General features: G+C 38.0%; 1 protein-coding gene across 1 annotated transcript in view; it reads left to right on the top strand.

Moving 5' to 3' along the window:
* tox (thymocyte selection-associated high mobility group box) overlaps positions 1 to 15987 on the top strand; it is a 58147-nt gene that overhangs the window by 28113 nt on the left and 14047 nt on the right. Inside the window, exons 3-4 of the mRNA XM_006808411.2 lie at positions 598 to 699; positions 8392 to 8676. Of these exons, the coding sequence (XP_006808474.2) occupies positions 598 to 699; positions 8392 to 8676 (387 nt within the window). The remainder of the gene's footprint in view (positions 1 to 597; positions 700 to 8391; positions 8677 to 15987) is intronic.

The raw sequence follows: 15987 nt of genomic DNA, 5'->3' as shown, positions 1-15987 counted from the left end.
GATGGATTTATATCATGAAAATAACTTTCTTTACAGTATGTGATAATGTGAACATGTTTATATCCAATAACAAATTAGTTTTTGGTCGGTGGTTGTTGTGTTAGCAGGAGAGTTTGAAATGTGAGTGCATAGAAATGAATCACAGCAGCACAGTGGTGTTAAAAAGAACGTGATGATCGCCACATTTACTCAAAGTGACTATCCTGTTTGTAGCACTGTGTCACAATGATGTTTTTATGTGTTTGTCTCGGTCTCATTGCAGCTGTGCAGCACCGGGTAACCTTTTCTTATCGGGGATTAGCTGTGGAGGAAACAAACAAGCAATTTATTTACAGCTTCTCTTTCTCTCTTTCTGCTCCTTCTATCACCTCGGTATCATTGCAGCCCAACTTTCACATAAAGCAAAGCAATATTAGCCATTTATAAAGACAGAACTTTACTTATGTGAGTGAAAACTTGATCTCTCTCTCTCTCTGTCTGTGTGTGCCTCTTGCTTTCTCCTGGCTGCTTTTCATGACCTTTTGATTTGACCTCTGACCTCCCTCTGACCTCTGGGCCCATTTGAATTTGTATTTGTCTTTGTGATTCTTCCCACAGTTTCGTGTGCCACATCCCCCTCACCCTCTAAGCAAGGTGACACCACCCTCACAGCACTGGAGGAGAGACGCACACATGGCCGAAACACATCGCCTGCCCTGGGTGAGTGTCCACACAGACACACACCTCTACATGCACAAAACCAAACACTTCCAGGTGTCCACAGAAAACTGTACCAAGTAAAAGCATTGACTGCAGATTATTTGGAATTTAGCATTTCACATCTATAACGCTTGTGCAAAATCAGCTGAAGTGTTGGTATCATTGCAGCACTATCTCTTTGTCAAAGCCTGCAATACCCAGAATTCAACTGGAGTTGCACATTATGCTTACAGCAACTAAGTTAGGTGGAAGGCATTTGCCCCAATTTCTAGTAAACTCACGCCCAGATTGAAGTCAGTTTGAATTTTTAGACTTCACTTGTACATGACACGAACAGACTGACCAGAAATTGGTGAGTTCCCAAACTGTGACACTTTGGCTTACACTAGCCAACCTTGTGGGAAAAGTCATTCAGATCATTTAAACCTTAATGCACATAGGGCTGCTCAATTAATCGAATTTTAATCACGATTACGATCTGGGCTTTCAACGATCAATAAAAATGACTGAGCCGATTATTAGCCCCTCCCTCGTGCTTTACTCTCGCGCTGCTCCGTGTGGCAAATCGAGCGCACCTCTCTGCATTTCGAACACGTGTCACAACAATTAAGAGCAGCGGTCTCCAACCTTTTTTGCGCCACGGACCGGTTTATGCCCGACAATATTTTCATGGACCGGCCTTTAAGGTGTCGCGGATAAATACAACAAAATAAAACTAGTACCGGTACCGAAAAAAAGAAAGTTTATTCATAACACACGTGAAAAGACCAAGGAAAACCGAGTAAATGATAAAAATGATAACAAAATAACGCCGAAAACCGATAAAAACCCTGAAAACTATACATTTCACACCTGAGCCTCAACTCTCACGGCCCGATACCGGTCCGAGGCCCGGGGGTTGGGGACCGCTGATTAAGAGGACCCGAGGGAAGCTCGGAAAGCTAAGCAGAAGTTATTTGGAGAAGAGAGTGACTGCTGTTGGTTGAAAAGAGAGGTAAAAAAAACTTCAGTGGTGTGGAAACATTATGGGTTCGCGGAGTCAGACGTGGATCAAGTAGACACAGTGTGTAAACTTTGCAGTGTTGCTCTGTGGTGCAGCTACGACACTGTAGCAAAGTTCACTAAACATAGATGTTTACATTTTTCATTTATTTTTTATATTGCAAACATTTGCACTGTTATCAGTATTTGCACACTATTTTATATTATTTTTTGACAATCTTTAAAGTATTCAATACATTGTTATTGTTAAATAAATATCGTCAAATAATCGAGATCTCAATTTCAGTGAAAATAATCGTGATTATCATTTTTGCCATAATCGAGCAGCCCTACTTGCACACCTTTTATTTTCCATGTCTGAAGGTGCAGTTAAGTATGACTTAACAGCCTCTAATCATAGTATTAGTCAAAGGTCATTAATTGTGGTTAAACAATGAACTTTGTACGTTGTATTGTGCGTATTTTGACCTGGTCTGAGGAAAAATCAGCTTTTATTCATCATATGAGGTATATAGTCATAATATATATTTACTGATGCAGCCAGATATGGTTTAGTGAGTGCATCTGAGACAAAAACAACAAAAACGTCTCTGTACATCTCGTATAATTTAGCTTTCATGTGCTTTCATGAAAATCTGAGCTGTACAAAAGAGGTTTGATGTTTATTATTAGATAGCTTTAACCTTGACCTTTAGGTTTTGTCTGTTCAGTTTACACAACAAACACTATAATCAAAGAGTCTGACAGATTTGTTTTCTTGCCTTTTTTACCTTTGTTAGTTCATGGTTTTATTTATTTATTTTTTTACATTTTATTTTAAGATATCAGTTTGTTTCCAGTAAAACTCGTCAACATTTCTCTTCAGTCTGTGTTTTGCAGTGTGGAAAATCATGATGTATCAGTGAATTACAAATTTAATATGTCAGTGGAAGATATGTCAGGGCACCAAGTCTTCCAAAATCTAAAAAACACTATTGTTTCGATGTTCTTTGCTTTGTCTGTTTCTCTTTCTCTTAAACAAGCTCCCACGTTTTATCAGGAAGACAACTGACTGAGAAATTCAGCATTCATAAAACCATACTGTAGCTTCTGTGTGAGTGTGTTTACATCCAGATCTCAGAGGATACAGTCAGTGTATGTGTATCTCTTCAGTTTACTCTGCACAATCAATTTAAACATCATCTTTCTACAAGCACTATTTTTTTTATAAAGACACAGGAAAGAATCACAGCACAGTGGAATCATTTTCTGTAAATCCCCACCCACGTGCACCAGGGCTTTATGCGTCACACACTGCTGTATAGCTGCTGTAACAGCTGGCCACTAGTGGACATTAAAAAACTCTAATTACCACCCCACCATGTGTCAGTAGAATTTTAATTCTAGGATTTTTGGCCTTCAGTGATAATAAGGGATAAAATTAGATTTTCATTTTAAACCTGGTTCACTTTCACCTCTATCTAAAAGCCCAAATTCACTCACTGTTTGTCTCCGGATCATCAAGGGCAGCGGTCCCCAAACCCCGGGCCTCGGACCGGTACCGGTCCGTGAGTCGTTTGGTACCGGGCCGCGAGAGTTGAGGCTCAGGTGTGAAATGTATGGTTTTCAGGGTTTTTATCGGTTTTCAGCGTTATTTTGTTATCGTTTTTATCGTTAACTTGGTTTTCCTGGGTCTTTTCACGTGTGTTATGAACAAACTTTCTTTTTTTCGGTACCGGTACTAGTTTTATTTTGTTGTATTTATCCGTGACACATTAAAGGCCGGTCCGTGAAAATATTGTCGGGCATAAACCGGTCCGTGGCGCAAAAAAGGTTGGGGACCGCTGATCAAGGGTCTTGTCTGGTCCCGTTTTGGCTGTATGTGTCTGAGGTGTTGGTTGGCTGTTGACCGTCTATCTGTGTGACTACTGTGCATGTATGCACGGGCAACAGGTAATCCACCATGGCCCTAATCACCCCACTCTAGAGACTGTAGGCCACCAAAGACAGCTGCATAATTGGCTTTATAGTGAAACAGCCATTAATCGGAGTCTGACTTCTTATGAGATGACCTTGTGCCCCCCACCACCTTCACCTTCTATTTCTACCATTTATTTGTTTTTCATGTTAATTAGGCTACATTTAAAGTTCAAGGCAATCAACTGTTAAAAGGCACATTTTGTAAAGTTCATTAACGGCATGATTGTTAAGTAACTGTAGTAAAATAATCATGATTATATTTTTATTTTGCTATAATCCATCAGTCCTAGAACAAGTCTTATGAAGGATAAATCCCTTTTTGAAACTTTTGGTTCAAACTATCATCAAAGGACAGAGACAGCACTGAGTGTCTACAGTCGTCTGTAAAACATAGTTGTGGTTTGGGGCTTTATTCCAGCGAGTGCTTTTGCAGATCTTGTCAATATTGATGAAATAATGATTGCATGTACAATCAGATTTGGATGCACCATGGAATACAATCTGGAAAGTGTCTGATTGACAACAACTTCATTTTTCAGCAGGACAATGATCTGAAAAAACACACAGCCAATGGAATAAAAGTGTACCTGGATAGATTACCATCAGTTAAGAACTGACCTCCCCTGGAACCAGACCTTAACATTATTGATATAACATGTATAACATGATCTTGACGGAGAACAGAACAGCCAAAGAAGAGCTTTTGGAAAGAAAGCTTGCCTAAGATCAGAATCTGTGCTGAAGAATAAAAGTGGTCATACTGAATATTGACTTTTAAGCAACTCACAGTATTGTAAATTTAAGAAATTTTTAACTGAATGCCCATTGGATACTTCACAAATCAGCAACCTGTCTGCAGCAGATGTATTTGATAACCTCCTTCTGTAAATTTTATGAAATAGACATGGAGTTGTGAGACATGCATTTGTAACACGAACACGACATGTGGGAAAGGACTTAATCCTGACTACATTAGTCTTTCTAGGAGCTCCCATTGCACAAGGAACAGTCTATTGTACTACCAACATGAATGGAAGAGAGAAGGAGAAGAATAATTTATGCAGAAGTTGAAGGAATGACAGAGTTGGAGAGGGAGGGAGAGAGGCAGACAGACAAGCAGTATAATTTATGCACAGCTCAGAGCTCAACAGTGTAACAGTGATCCAAGAAAACGGACCATTCGGCTTGATGGTTGCCCGATAAACCCAGTATGCTTGCAGGGCTATGTAGTTGGTCACACAGGTTTTAGTAAAATTACTGCACTAGATCAAGTTTTACTTTACTGGTTTGGTATGTAAAGTTTTGTTTTATTTTAATGTAGAAGTGTCACGTACTCTCACAACTCCTTGTTGTAAATTTAACAACATTCTTGCAAGATTTAGCTTTTTTCCCCTTGTGGGTTATTTTTAAAAAGAAATCACCTCAAAAAAGTCCACAGACAGCATAGGCAAGAAGTGCTTTCAGAAATCGAGACACACCTTAGTCAGGTGAGACTGATGATAAAATGATAACATGATGCCTCCCGAAACTGTTATACTTGTGCCATTTATAATTAAGCTATAGTTGAACTGCACTTGACCACACGTGCACTGTAAACAATAAAATGGATGTGGGGCTGATCACAGAGAATATGTGGGAAATGTACTATTTGTGAAATGTTGTTAAAACATAGAATATAATGATATTCATCGTAAGCAGAGTGCGAGCTGTGGAGAACCATGAGTAGTTTGAAAAAGTTGCAGAGAAACAGATGGATGAGTACAACAGTGAAAATGAGTGGTACGTTTCTTTAATTAGATGCTAAAGTTACATGTTGGTTGTTGATCCTCTTTAACAATAATTAAAGGCTAAAGTTTCAGATTAAATTACTAAGTCACAGAACATTAACAGTGCAGTTGATTTGCATTATGGGAGGTACTGTATCCTGTTACATGTCATTACTGATCTTTCATTTATTCAGTTATTTATCATTTATTTTCATTTTGACATTTCCCTCAGTTATCTTCCAATTGTCTCTCGTCTATAGAGCCCAATTATTTTCACTTTGGCTTTACAGATTTACTGTTTCTGACCAGATTTTGGTCAATTAAAACATTGTTGTCCATAATTTTATTTAATGAAATAGCTTGGTAACATTTCAGTATGGCTAGCGACTGTGTTTGTTGTTTTAGTACAGTTTACTGAAAACTGAATTGCATTTATTTTGGGACTATTCAGAGTTGTGCTCTAGATTGTATTTACAGCAACAGGACAGAGCCAAAATAAGTATCAGAGAATAAATGGCGTCACTATTCAATCATGCAAATCTTCAATCCATATTCAACATTTTGATGCTCCTTTAAAGTGCAATTCCCCTTTGGGATTAATAAAACACTCTTTCTATATGCAGCATTTATCTATTTCGCTTCCACCGTATGACACAATGCTTGACTTAATTGCTTTTGCACTGTTTAGAATGTGCAAAAGCATCTTAAAATATGCTCCTGGCACCTAAAACTTTGCTACTCGTGTAAGAAGTTGATAAGTACTCAGGCTGTGAAGTTATGAAAAGACACAGTCGAGACAGCGCTGCTAATGCCAGTGCTGGTGCTACCTCGTAGCCCTTCTAAGCTGATACTGGGATTACATGACACACCCATAAAGACTTATTTAACAAACTTGTTTTGTAGATTGACTGTTGAATTGCAGCCGAATCAAAGTAGTTTTAAATTTGACTAAAACTGAAAGATGTGAGAGGGAGCGATGCATATCTGCTGTGTTCTGTGACCCAGTGCAGCAGTTTGACTCACTGATGTGAGTTAGCTTTTGTTAGTCTGCAATAAAATATAGTAAATATAGAGAACATGAGCACAAAATGAAGGGAAATGAAAGTATTTTTTTTTCAATTTGTTGATCATTTTGTTTTATTTTTATATCTTGTTTCCTAAATATTAAATTGAAGCGGAAACTTAAGTGGAACCGTGTTTTAGCACGGTGGCAGCGAGTTCCACAGTGAACCTATACTGTAAAACTCATCGTTTAGTTCACAAGTCATGCAACTTGTAACTCAACACTGCATGTGGGGGTTTGAGATAGAGCAGAAAAGAGTGAGAGATGAAAGGGAAATTGAGGATGAGATTAGGAGAGAGAGCAAAAGAGGGGTGGAAGGAGAGGGATGGTGAGAGATGAAGAGTAAAAAAGTAAGAGATGGAGAGACTGGTGTGGCTAGCCAAGCAGAAAAGACTGTCAGTCTCTATAAAAGATCTCCTCTGTCAGATTAGTATGAGAGGGCTTCTGTAACACTGCCTCTCTCCCTCTCTTTATCTCTCACTCCTCTTGCATGATTCTCTCACTCATTTCCCTCTTCATGTCTCCCTCTCATGTGTCTTTGCTCTCAGCATAATTTGTTATGATATGGGGACTGCTCCTGATTTTTTTTTTTTTGTTGTATGTCAGATTAGCACCTTTGTATTTTTTTACACACAAAAACCTGCCTGTGTCTATTCTCTCAGGCAAAACGGGCTTGTACATATAAATTACTGTATTGTTGTGTCACTGAATGAGCAAGTATTTGTTCACGAGGCTTTTCTTTCAAGACGGGGAATATCATTAGCAATAATTAGTCTATGATACAAGCTGTGGCTGACGAAGACAGACTGCATGACACAATACGGAGCTGTAGACTGGAGTCTGAGGAAACAATGGTGTGTAGTTTTTCCACTCGCAGTCATTTAATAACTCTGACAGGAATGTTTTATGACTCTTGTACTCCTATAGACCCCTATGCAATTATTATTGATTTTCTTTAAGTTGTGCACTCTGCTAAAAGCAACATAGCCCAGTCACTTCAAGTTTTAAGTGTTGCCCATCATGTTATGTCAGCTACCCCACACCTGACTTTAACATCCATAACATTTCAGAAAGCTCATAGCAATGTTTGTTTGTTTAATAAGATAATATTAAGAAGCACTAAAGCCATGAATTTCAGCATTTCTGGTAAATCAGCTGATCTCAGCGCCAGCCCACAATAGCTGATGGTTTAGTTTATACCCTCCAGCGATCATATCCCGTATTTGCAAGCCACATGGATGCCCACATCTGTTCAAAGTACAGTGTAGATTCAACACTCTAGGGACACAACGATGGATGGTTGGACTTTTTCCAACACCAATGAAGTGCCCATGAGGCAACAACAATGTACATTGGCTTAATAAAATTAGAAGTCTAGTTGGCATTAAATAAATGCCTACTTCCCATCACCCCAGCCTCTGAGCCTGGTTCTGTCAGAGGCTGATTCCTATTAAAAGTGAGTTTTTCCTTCCTGCTGATGCCAATAGCTTTTTCGTAGGGGGGCGTCTTGCCCTCTATGAGAAAGGGGGCAGGACGCTTGTTAGTTCAGGTCAGCCATGAAGTCAAAATCTGATATCATACCAGCAGTCATGAGCTAAGGTGTGCTGTTTAAGCTACGTTACCCTGCCCAATGTTACTGCATACATGCAAGCTTCTTTGCAACCCACCTCCACTGCAGCTTCTATTTTGATGCAATCTTTGTCATATCTGTTGTCACGGATACCTGCTCTGTTCTGTGCTGGGATCTTGCTGCTGCTCTTTCCATCTTGTACTTTCCATGTGCGACAGAACAAGGAATCCCTGAGCAGAACCATGTTGCTAATGATGACTCAATATTTTATTGAATGCAGTGACCCTGACTAAACTGTATTTGTTTATTTTCATTGTCCCGTCTGTCTTTAGTCATACCCAGTCAGTGGTTTGGGCGATGATGATTTCAACATTCCACCCATCACTCCTCCTACCCTGCCAGATCACATGGTACCCCCTCACCTCCCCCACAACTCCCCGTCTGGACCGTATCACTCTCTGGACCCTCCCTCCAATTCAGCTCCACACCACCCCTACCAGTTGCAGGGCATGGATTTGCCCAGCATGCCTGGTAACCAGGATGGGGCCACTATGTTGAGCCAAGATGGAAGCACATTCAGCCGGGATGGTGGCCCAATGACTAGCACTCTGTCTGTGGTAAGTGGTTCCAAATAAGTCACTGTGTATACACCTGGCATTTATGCTTTACTAGTAGGGAAATAAAATTTCAAAGATGGATTTACGAATATAACTACCAGAGTAGCTTTACATGATTCATTTCAAAATCGCCCCTTTACATTTGATGCGAGACCTTGGTGCAGGCACTTTAAGCCAGTTTTGTTCTAATTGGTGTCTACTCACAAACACAAGGTTTGTATGGCTCTTCTTGTGGTTTGTACACACAAGTTCACATGGAATCAAAAAATGCAGACCTATGCAAAATGAGTCTGAGTAGACTTTTTTTTTTATTGGCTGAAGTCTGAGTTCTGTGAGTTTACACTGAGGGTTCTGCACACACAAAGCAGGGAGTCAATGTTAATGGAAAGGTACAATTTGCTGTAACATTGGCCTTAGTACGATGATAGGAACCTATGTGAATTAAAGAATTTAGTGTTTGTTTTTTACTCTTTCCAATTTTATGTCCTTGTGTAGGGTATTTAAATTATTTTTCAATTCAATTACATTTTTTGTAAATTCTTAATTTTTTCTCTGATACAAAATCTTTTTTTCTTTTGACATGTTAGATGGTATTTTACTGTAAAACATAATCCTCAGCATGGATGCAACAGTTCCCTTGTTAGTTGTTATGTATTTATCTTGGAAAAACTGACTGAACTTTTGTTCCAACAACATCTCACATTAAAAGTGAGGTACGCACTACATTTGACCTAGATGAACAGTCATCATCTCGTTCCACTTACCATCAAATCATGCTTGATTAAAAGCGGAAACATAATTCACATGATTAAAATCAATTAAACAATAAGAAAAGGGATTTTGGATATTTAAATTTTATGTTACTATATATGTGTGTGTGTGTGTGTGTGTGTGTGTAATGTGCTGAAAATGTTTAAAAAGCACACAATGAGGTCACATTACCATGTTTGATGTTGAAAAGTATATGCACACACTCAGATGTGGATTCTCTTTTCATTCACGTATAGTTCGATACCGGGTTTGACAGCATTTAATGAACAAAATATGTTGTGTGGGTGACTAAATTCGGTAATGTGCGGTTGATTGCGTTGGGTGATCAGAGTTTACAGGAACACGACGCATACGGCAGCCACAATCTGAACTGTTGTTTGTCTGACAATGCGAAGCTTGAAATCCACTGCCAAGCTTTTCTTTATTTGTGTTAGTCAAGATAAACTTGTTGTGACAAATGTGTTTCCATGGATGATCTCAGAGATGTTTGCTGATATTTTTAGGTCTTTAAATCAGTTTTGGTTTTTGCATTCAGCCATATTTTGGTAATTCACATATACATTTAGATGGAGATTTGACCATCGCAATAAAGGGTTTTGCATTTATTTCCCTCTAAAAGCCTCTTTAATAATCAAACTACATACCCTTCATACACGGAGTTGTTGCCAAGTCCTAAATATCAGCGTCCGTGGATGTTCTTCTCTGGGCTAAATATATCTGGTCTTCAATGGCTTATAATTAGCCTAAAAAAATAATCATCGTAAACTCAGCTGTGTCAGGCCTAAATGTAGCCCAAGATCAGTGTGTGTATTTGGGGGGTTTTTTTTGGTGTGTTTTTATAGCCCTATTACAACGATGAAATCATATCCCACTCAAGAAAAACATTGACATGCTGGAAAGAAAAATTACTCTTTAGGTTTTGAAAAGACTTGCACACAGAGACACACATGACTACAAACTCAAAAAGCAATTTTCCATTTAAGTCAAAATGTGTAAATAGTTTAGTTAACTGGACTAAAATTGGATTAACAACAAGTTTAGTAAGGCATTAAGCATAGACATTTCAGTATAATATTAATGATTCCTTAAACAGATGCCACAGTGGTGCGGTGGTTAGCACTCATGTCTCATACCAAGAGGGTCCAAGGGGTCAAATCCACTGGCAAGAGTGGGCCTTTCTGTGTGGAATTTATGCGTGTGTGTGGGTTCTCTCTGGGTCCTGTATGTTAGGTTAACTGGTGGACTGGCTGTAGGGGTGAATAGCTCTCTTTGTGTTAGCACTGCCACAGACTGGTGCCCTGACTCTCAACCTGTAACAGTTGGGATTGGCTCCAGCCCCACCACAACCCTAAATCGGATAAGTGGAAGAAGATGGATGGAAATCTATAAACAAAAACACATGATTGCAAAATTATCTTTTCAATTAGGTACAAAAAGTACAAATGTACATTTCTAGGAAATGGAGACTCCAAGAGAGTCAAACTGGCAGCTTTAAATGTTTTTAACTGTACTCTTTAATGGTTTATTCAGCTTAACTGTGTGAAAGAGGATATTGCCCAGGGCAGTGTTATTTGAAGGCCAATCATGGCAGCTGGTTGATCTGACATTTTCTTCTCATGTTCAATCTTCGTTTCACAGTAAAGTGAAACTCTTGCTTTTAGCGGTGACATTCACATGTGGCTCACTGTGTGATACAGTAAAGAAATGAAAGCCAGACTCGAGACTCATAGTTACTTGAACTGTCAAAAAAAAAATGGTTGTTCAGAGGAAACAGTATCAGTACTTGTCAGTCTCAGTAATAAAGATTGCTCTTTGTTAAGAATGAAACTTTCTCATCTCCCACTCTTGATCTTTCAGCCTTTTTGTCTCGTCTCCATATGAAGTGTACCTGCTGTAATATTAAGTATCATTTTGAAAAAACACAGAAAGCTGTCAGCTTTGACTTTAGGTGAATAGACTGTTGTAAATAACTTTTAAATATATTCAGATTTTTTTCAGATTCAGACTCTTTGATTGCGATTAACCTGCTTGTTAAATGCGGAACAATACAGATAATTATTTTAATGGGCTGAAGGGAATAAAGGTAAGCTCTTATTTCTCAGTCTCTGTCTGTCTCAGATTCTCTCCTCTCTGTACCTCAGTTTTATATTTTCATGCTAACATACATTTATTGCCAGTCCATGAATTATGGTTGCCTAGCAACCGTGCCTGGCTCAGCCTCATGTTGGGAGGGTGGTAGCAAGAGTGTGTGTGTGTGTGTGTGTGTGTGAGAGAGATTCCTAGGACGGGCAGGACTACTCAGATGCAGTTAACATTCAGATGTGGATGGCTCTGTTTTTATGTTTGGCTGCAGTCTGATTGGAAGTTGTTGCTCTGAATGGTGATTTTGGTGGAACTTGGTTCCAACTCATTCTGTGATATTTACCTTTACGAAACAGCATTTTTCCTTTTGTCTATTGTTTAGTGAAGGAACAAGCTGTGAACTCAAATGTATGAACGTAGGAATGAGCACCACTCTGCAGAAATGTGTCGCCCCAAAATTGGGCATTATGAATAAATACAAACAAATCATAAATGATCATACAGATTGCACGATGACATTTACAAGTTTACAAACCCTCTAGTTAGGGCTGCTCGATTATGGCAAAAATGATAATCACGATTATTTTCACTGAAATTGAGATCTCGATTATTTGACGATATTTATTTAACAATAACAATGTGTTGAATAATGACTTTAAAGATTGTCAAAAAATAATATATAATAGTGTGCAAATACTGATAACAGTGCAAATGTTTGCAATATAAAAAATAAATGAAAAATGTAAACATCTATGTTTAGTGAACTTTGCAGTGTTGCTCTGTGGTGCAGCTACGACACTGTAGCAAAGTTTACACACTGTGTCTACTTGATCCACGTCTGACTCCACGAAGCCATAATGTTTCCACACCACTGAAGTTTTTTTTACCTCTTTTCAACCAACAGCAGTCACTCTCCTCTCCAAATAACTTCTGCTTAGCTTTCCGAGCTTCCCTTGGGTCTTCTTAATTGTTGTGACGCGTGTTCGAAATGCAGAGAGGTGCGCTCGATTTGCCACACGGAGCAGCGCGAGAGTAAAGCACGAGGGAGGGGCTAATAATCGGCTCAGTCATTTTTAATGATCGTTGAAAGCCCAGATCGTAATCGTGATTAAAATTCGATTAATTGAGCAGCCCTACCTCTAGTATTTCGAGTTCATTGTGGAGCGCTTCGTACATCTGCTTTATGCGGTGTTGGGAAGTACTCTGATATATTTTCCTGAACACCTGTCGCCTGAACAGATATTTCCATCTCAGCTTTTTAATTGGAAATCCAGAAGATGTGTATAATAATATGGATGGCAGCACATTTCATATGATGTGGTGCAATGTAATTATTGCTTATCCTAATATTTCAGTTGCAGACACGCAGCAAGATTTCTAAATTTAAAATCTGTTAGACACAACGTACAACTGCTCAGTTGTAAGTCACTGTTCTAATTGAAGCTGCAGCAATTAGTTGATTAATCGATTATAGCTGATGAATGTGTGAAAATTGTTTGTGCAAAAAGGACAAATATTTGATGACTTAAGTCTTAAAGATGAGTTAGTTGTTCTTCTTCTTTCATTTTGGTAACAAGTGATTAATCCTAAGCTCTCTTTGAGCTCTAGGATATTATCTGGGGATTTTGCGGTTACTTATTAAAAAAATGAATAACAATGAAGGCAACGTTCAGGTGAAGCCTTAATGAAAGCAGTTGTGGGTTGAATTCCAAGCCCCCCCCAAAAAATATCAGTAGTAAAAATATCAAGTTTTTTTTATTGATAAAACATCTAAAATCTGAAAACTTTCCACATTAAATGTGAATGTTTCGCACCTCTACTTGTCCTTGAGTCTCAGTGTCAGTAACCACAAGCAATGGTGCTGGCTTCAACAGGGTTTTACTTCCATATAAAAGTCTTGATGCCAAACAATGGGAATATCACTTTTGCCATTATAAAAATATTTCTTAACTGGGGTTTAATTAACCAGAGTATAAAATGACAAGAAAATGCATATTAAATTAGGTAACACAGACTCTTTGCTTTAATTAAATATGTCAGTCATTGTCACTATGCATTCACTCCCATTTTAGCCCATTTAGCTAGGAAAACCCTTAGATATAGATGTATAGTGATAAACAACACAATCAAAGATCAAATTGATCTTTGGAAAATAACTTTTTAAATACAGTCAAGGTTAAAAGAAAGTACACCTTCTATCATTTCTATGATTTAACATTTCAGGACGAAATAAAAAATTATCTTGTCCATAGCAGAACTTGGGTAAATACAACATTAGACCAATGACTCATGGTGTATTGCACCACATCATTATTTAGTCAAACAAAGCCAAAATGCAGATTGTGAAAAACTAAGTACAAGTATTCGTCTCTCGCATTTTTTTTGGAAGAATTTTAGTCCACTCATCTTTACATTGATGCTTCACTTCACACGCAGCTTTCTTAACCAGTGGCATTCCAGTCACGTTGAGATCTTTCTTCCTTGGCATTGCGTTAACACTCACCTGAATGCTCCAAACCTGTAAAATGCCAAAACATTAAGGTGCTCACACTTCCTGATGTTTGCCGCTTAGCGTCTTAACCTCTATGGAAGCAAAGCGTATGGTTAGTTTTTCACATGGTGCTTCTGAATTTTGACTAAATCGTTAAATAAATAATAGCAGGCTGTAATATATAATGTTTTCTAGCTCATCTGAAGTTGTATTTACATCATTTTAGGACCAAACAAAGGACCAGTTTATTTGTTATAGTATCCTGAATGTTATATGCAGTCTTGTTTACACATTAAACATATTGTATGTTCATCTATGTTTACTAAGCTGACATTTTGTTGTTTGACCAGATAAAAACTTTACAAATCCTTTATTTGGCATGCTTGTTATAAAATGTCATGTAGGTAAATGGCTTTTCTGTTTGTTCAGGCATGATGGCAGCTCTTGCTGGCAGTTTTGAGATTGCATGCAAAGGAGTGATACAGATTGTATTTGACTAAAAACAGGAACATATTTAGAATTTTTCACCTCTACTTTTCATAATGAAATCCAGTAATAACCACACCTGTGTGAAGGTGTGAAAATACCGCATACAGCACTTGTTTCATGGCATGAGTCAGTCATTACTCAGCCTTCGGGGGTTTCCCCTCTGTGGCTGTCTTAGACCATCATCAGAAATGACCCCCGCAAAGGAAAATCAGATTATTTTTTTCTCTCCATCGATAATGGTTTTATCTGTGAAACAGTTTTGTTATTTTGTGCCTACAGCCTCTGGTATAACCTTGCGACCTTTATTTCCAGTTAACTGTTGCTACTCGTGATGTTACGGGCATTTGTTACATATCTTGCTCTGAATTTTCCATTGGTACCTTTGCTCCTTTTCTTTGTTATTCAGAACCAGGAAGTTTGAAATTTGTAATAGAGTTGAGCATAGTAAGATTGTAATCAAATAAAATAACTATATATTGATTTGTAATTTTATTTCAGTAGGTATAGTAAGAAAATATTAGATTTTTAATGAAGCCTTAATATCATTTCCTCTATTTATAGTTTTGCTGTCAAATAAATCTGGCAAAGAGCAAAAGCATTTGTGGAAAGTTATGGCGATGGGGTATTTTGACAGTTTATTACTATGACATTTATTAAAGTCCCAACCCAGGCGATGTCAAACCACAGCTCGTATTTTCAGCATTTCCATCAGCACATACACATCGTTCTGAAACCTGTTCCCATGTAAGAGAAATGTCACTCACAGTTCTATCGAAACGCCAAAGCAGAGACCGCTGCCGAGACACAGAAGCCGAGTTGAGGTAACATGTTCCCAACAGGGACACATCACACTAGACCACATCCGTTATTATTCACATGCTTACTAAGAGGAAACTCTAAATACGAGCCATCATCGGAGTCCCGTCTTCATATTTGTGATCATAGGTGTCAAAGTCCCCACATCTGTGGTGTTAGCAGTGATAACTTTTGTTTTCCTGAGAAGTGGACTGAATATCGCTAATGACTGGCTCACTGCAAGAAGAGCTCAACCTTGGCAGTAAAAACTCAACTATTACAAGTGTTCACACAAAAACGGGACATGAGGAGATATCTTTGTATCAAGTCATTCATTTCTTTAAGTCAATGATTTTCTATATTTATTAAATATGTTTTGACATCTACTTAATAACATTAACAAAAAATGAAATATTATGTTTTGAGTTTTATGTGGGATTTGTTCAGCATTGTTTAACCCTTCATTGTCTTTATACAGTTAATCAATTGACTTTTATTTATATAAATTCACAACAACAATTGGCTCACATCAGTTTATATTGTAAGGTAAAGAAAGTTTTTAAGTTTAAAGTTTGCTCTTTTTTTTTTAGTTGCAAACAAAGAATTATTTTATATAAGGGGGAATAAATAACAGAAAACTCAGTGAAAAGTGTTGGTATCCACCATACCATTGTTATAAACGT

Source organism: Neolamprologus brichardi, chromosome 14 (assembly GCF_056152115.1).
Source record: "Neolamprologus brichardi isolate AB-2024 chromosome 14, ASM5615211v1, whole genome shotgun sequence".
In the NCBI taxonomy this organism is placed as follows: Eukaryota; Metazoa; Chordata; class Actinopteri; order Cichliformes; family Cichlidae; genus Neolamprologus; species Neolamprologus brichardi.
Note: the sequence above shows the minus strand (reverse complement) of the source record. Positions and strands in the feature narration are given on the sequence as shown.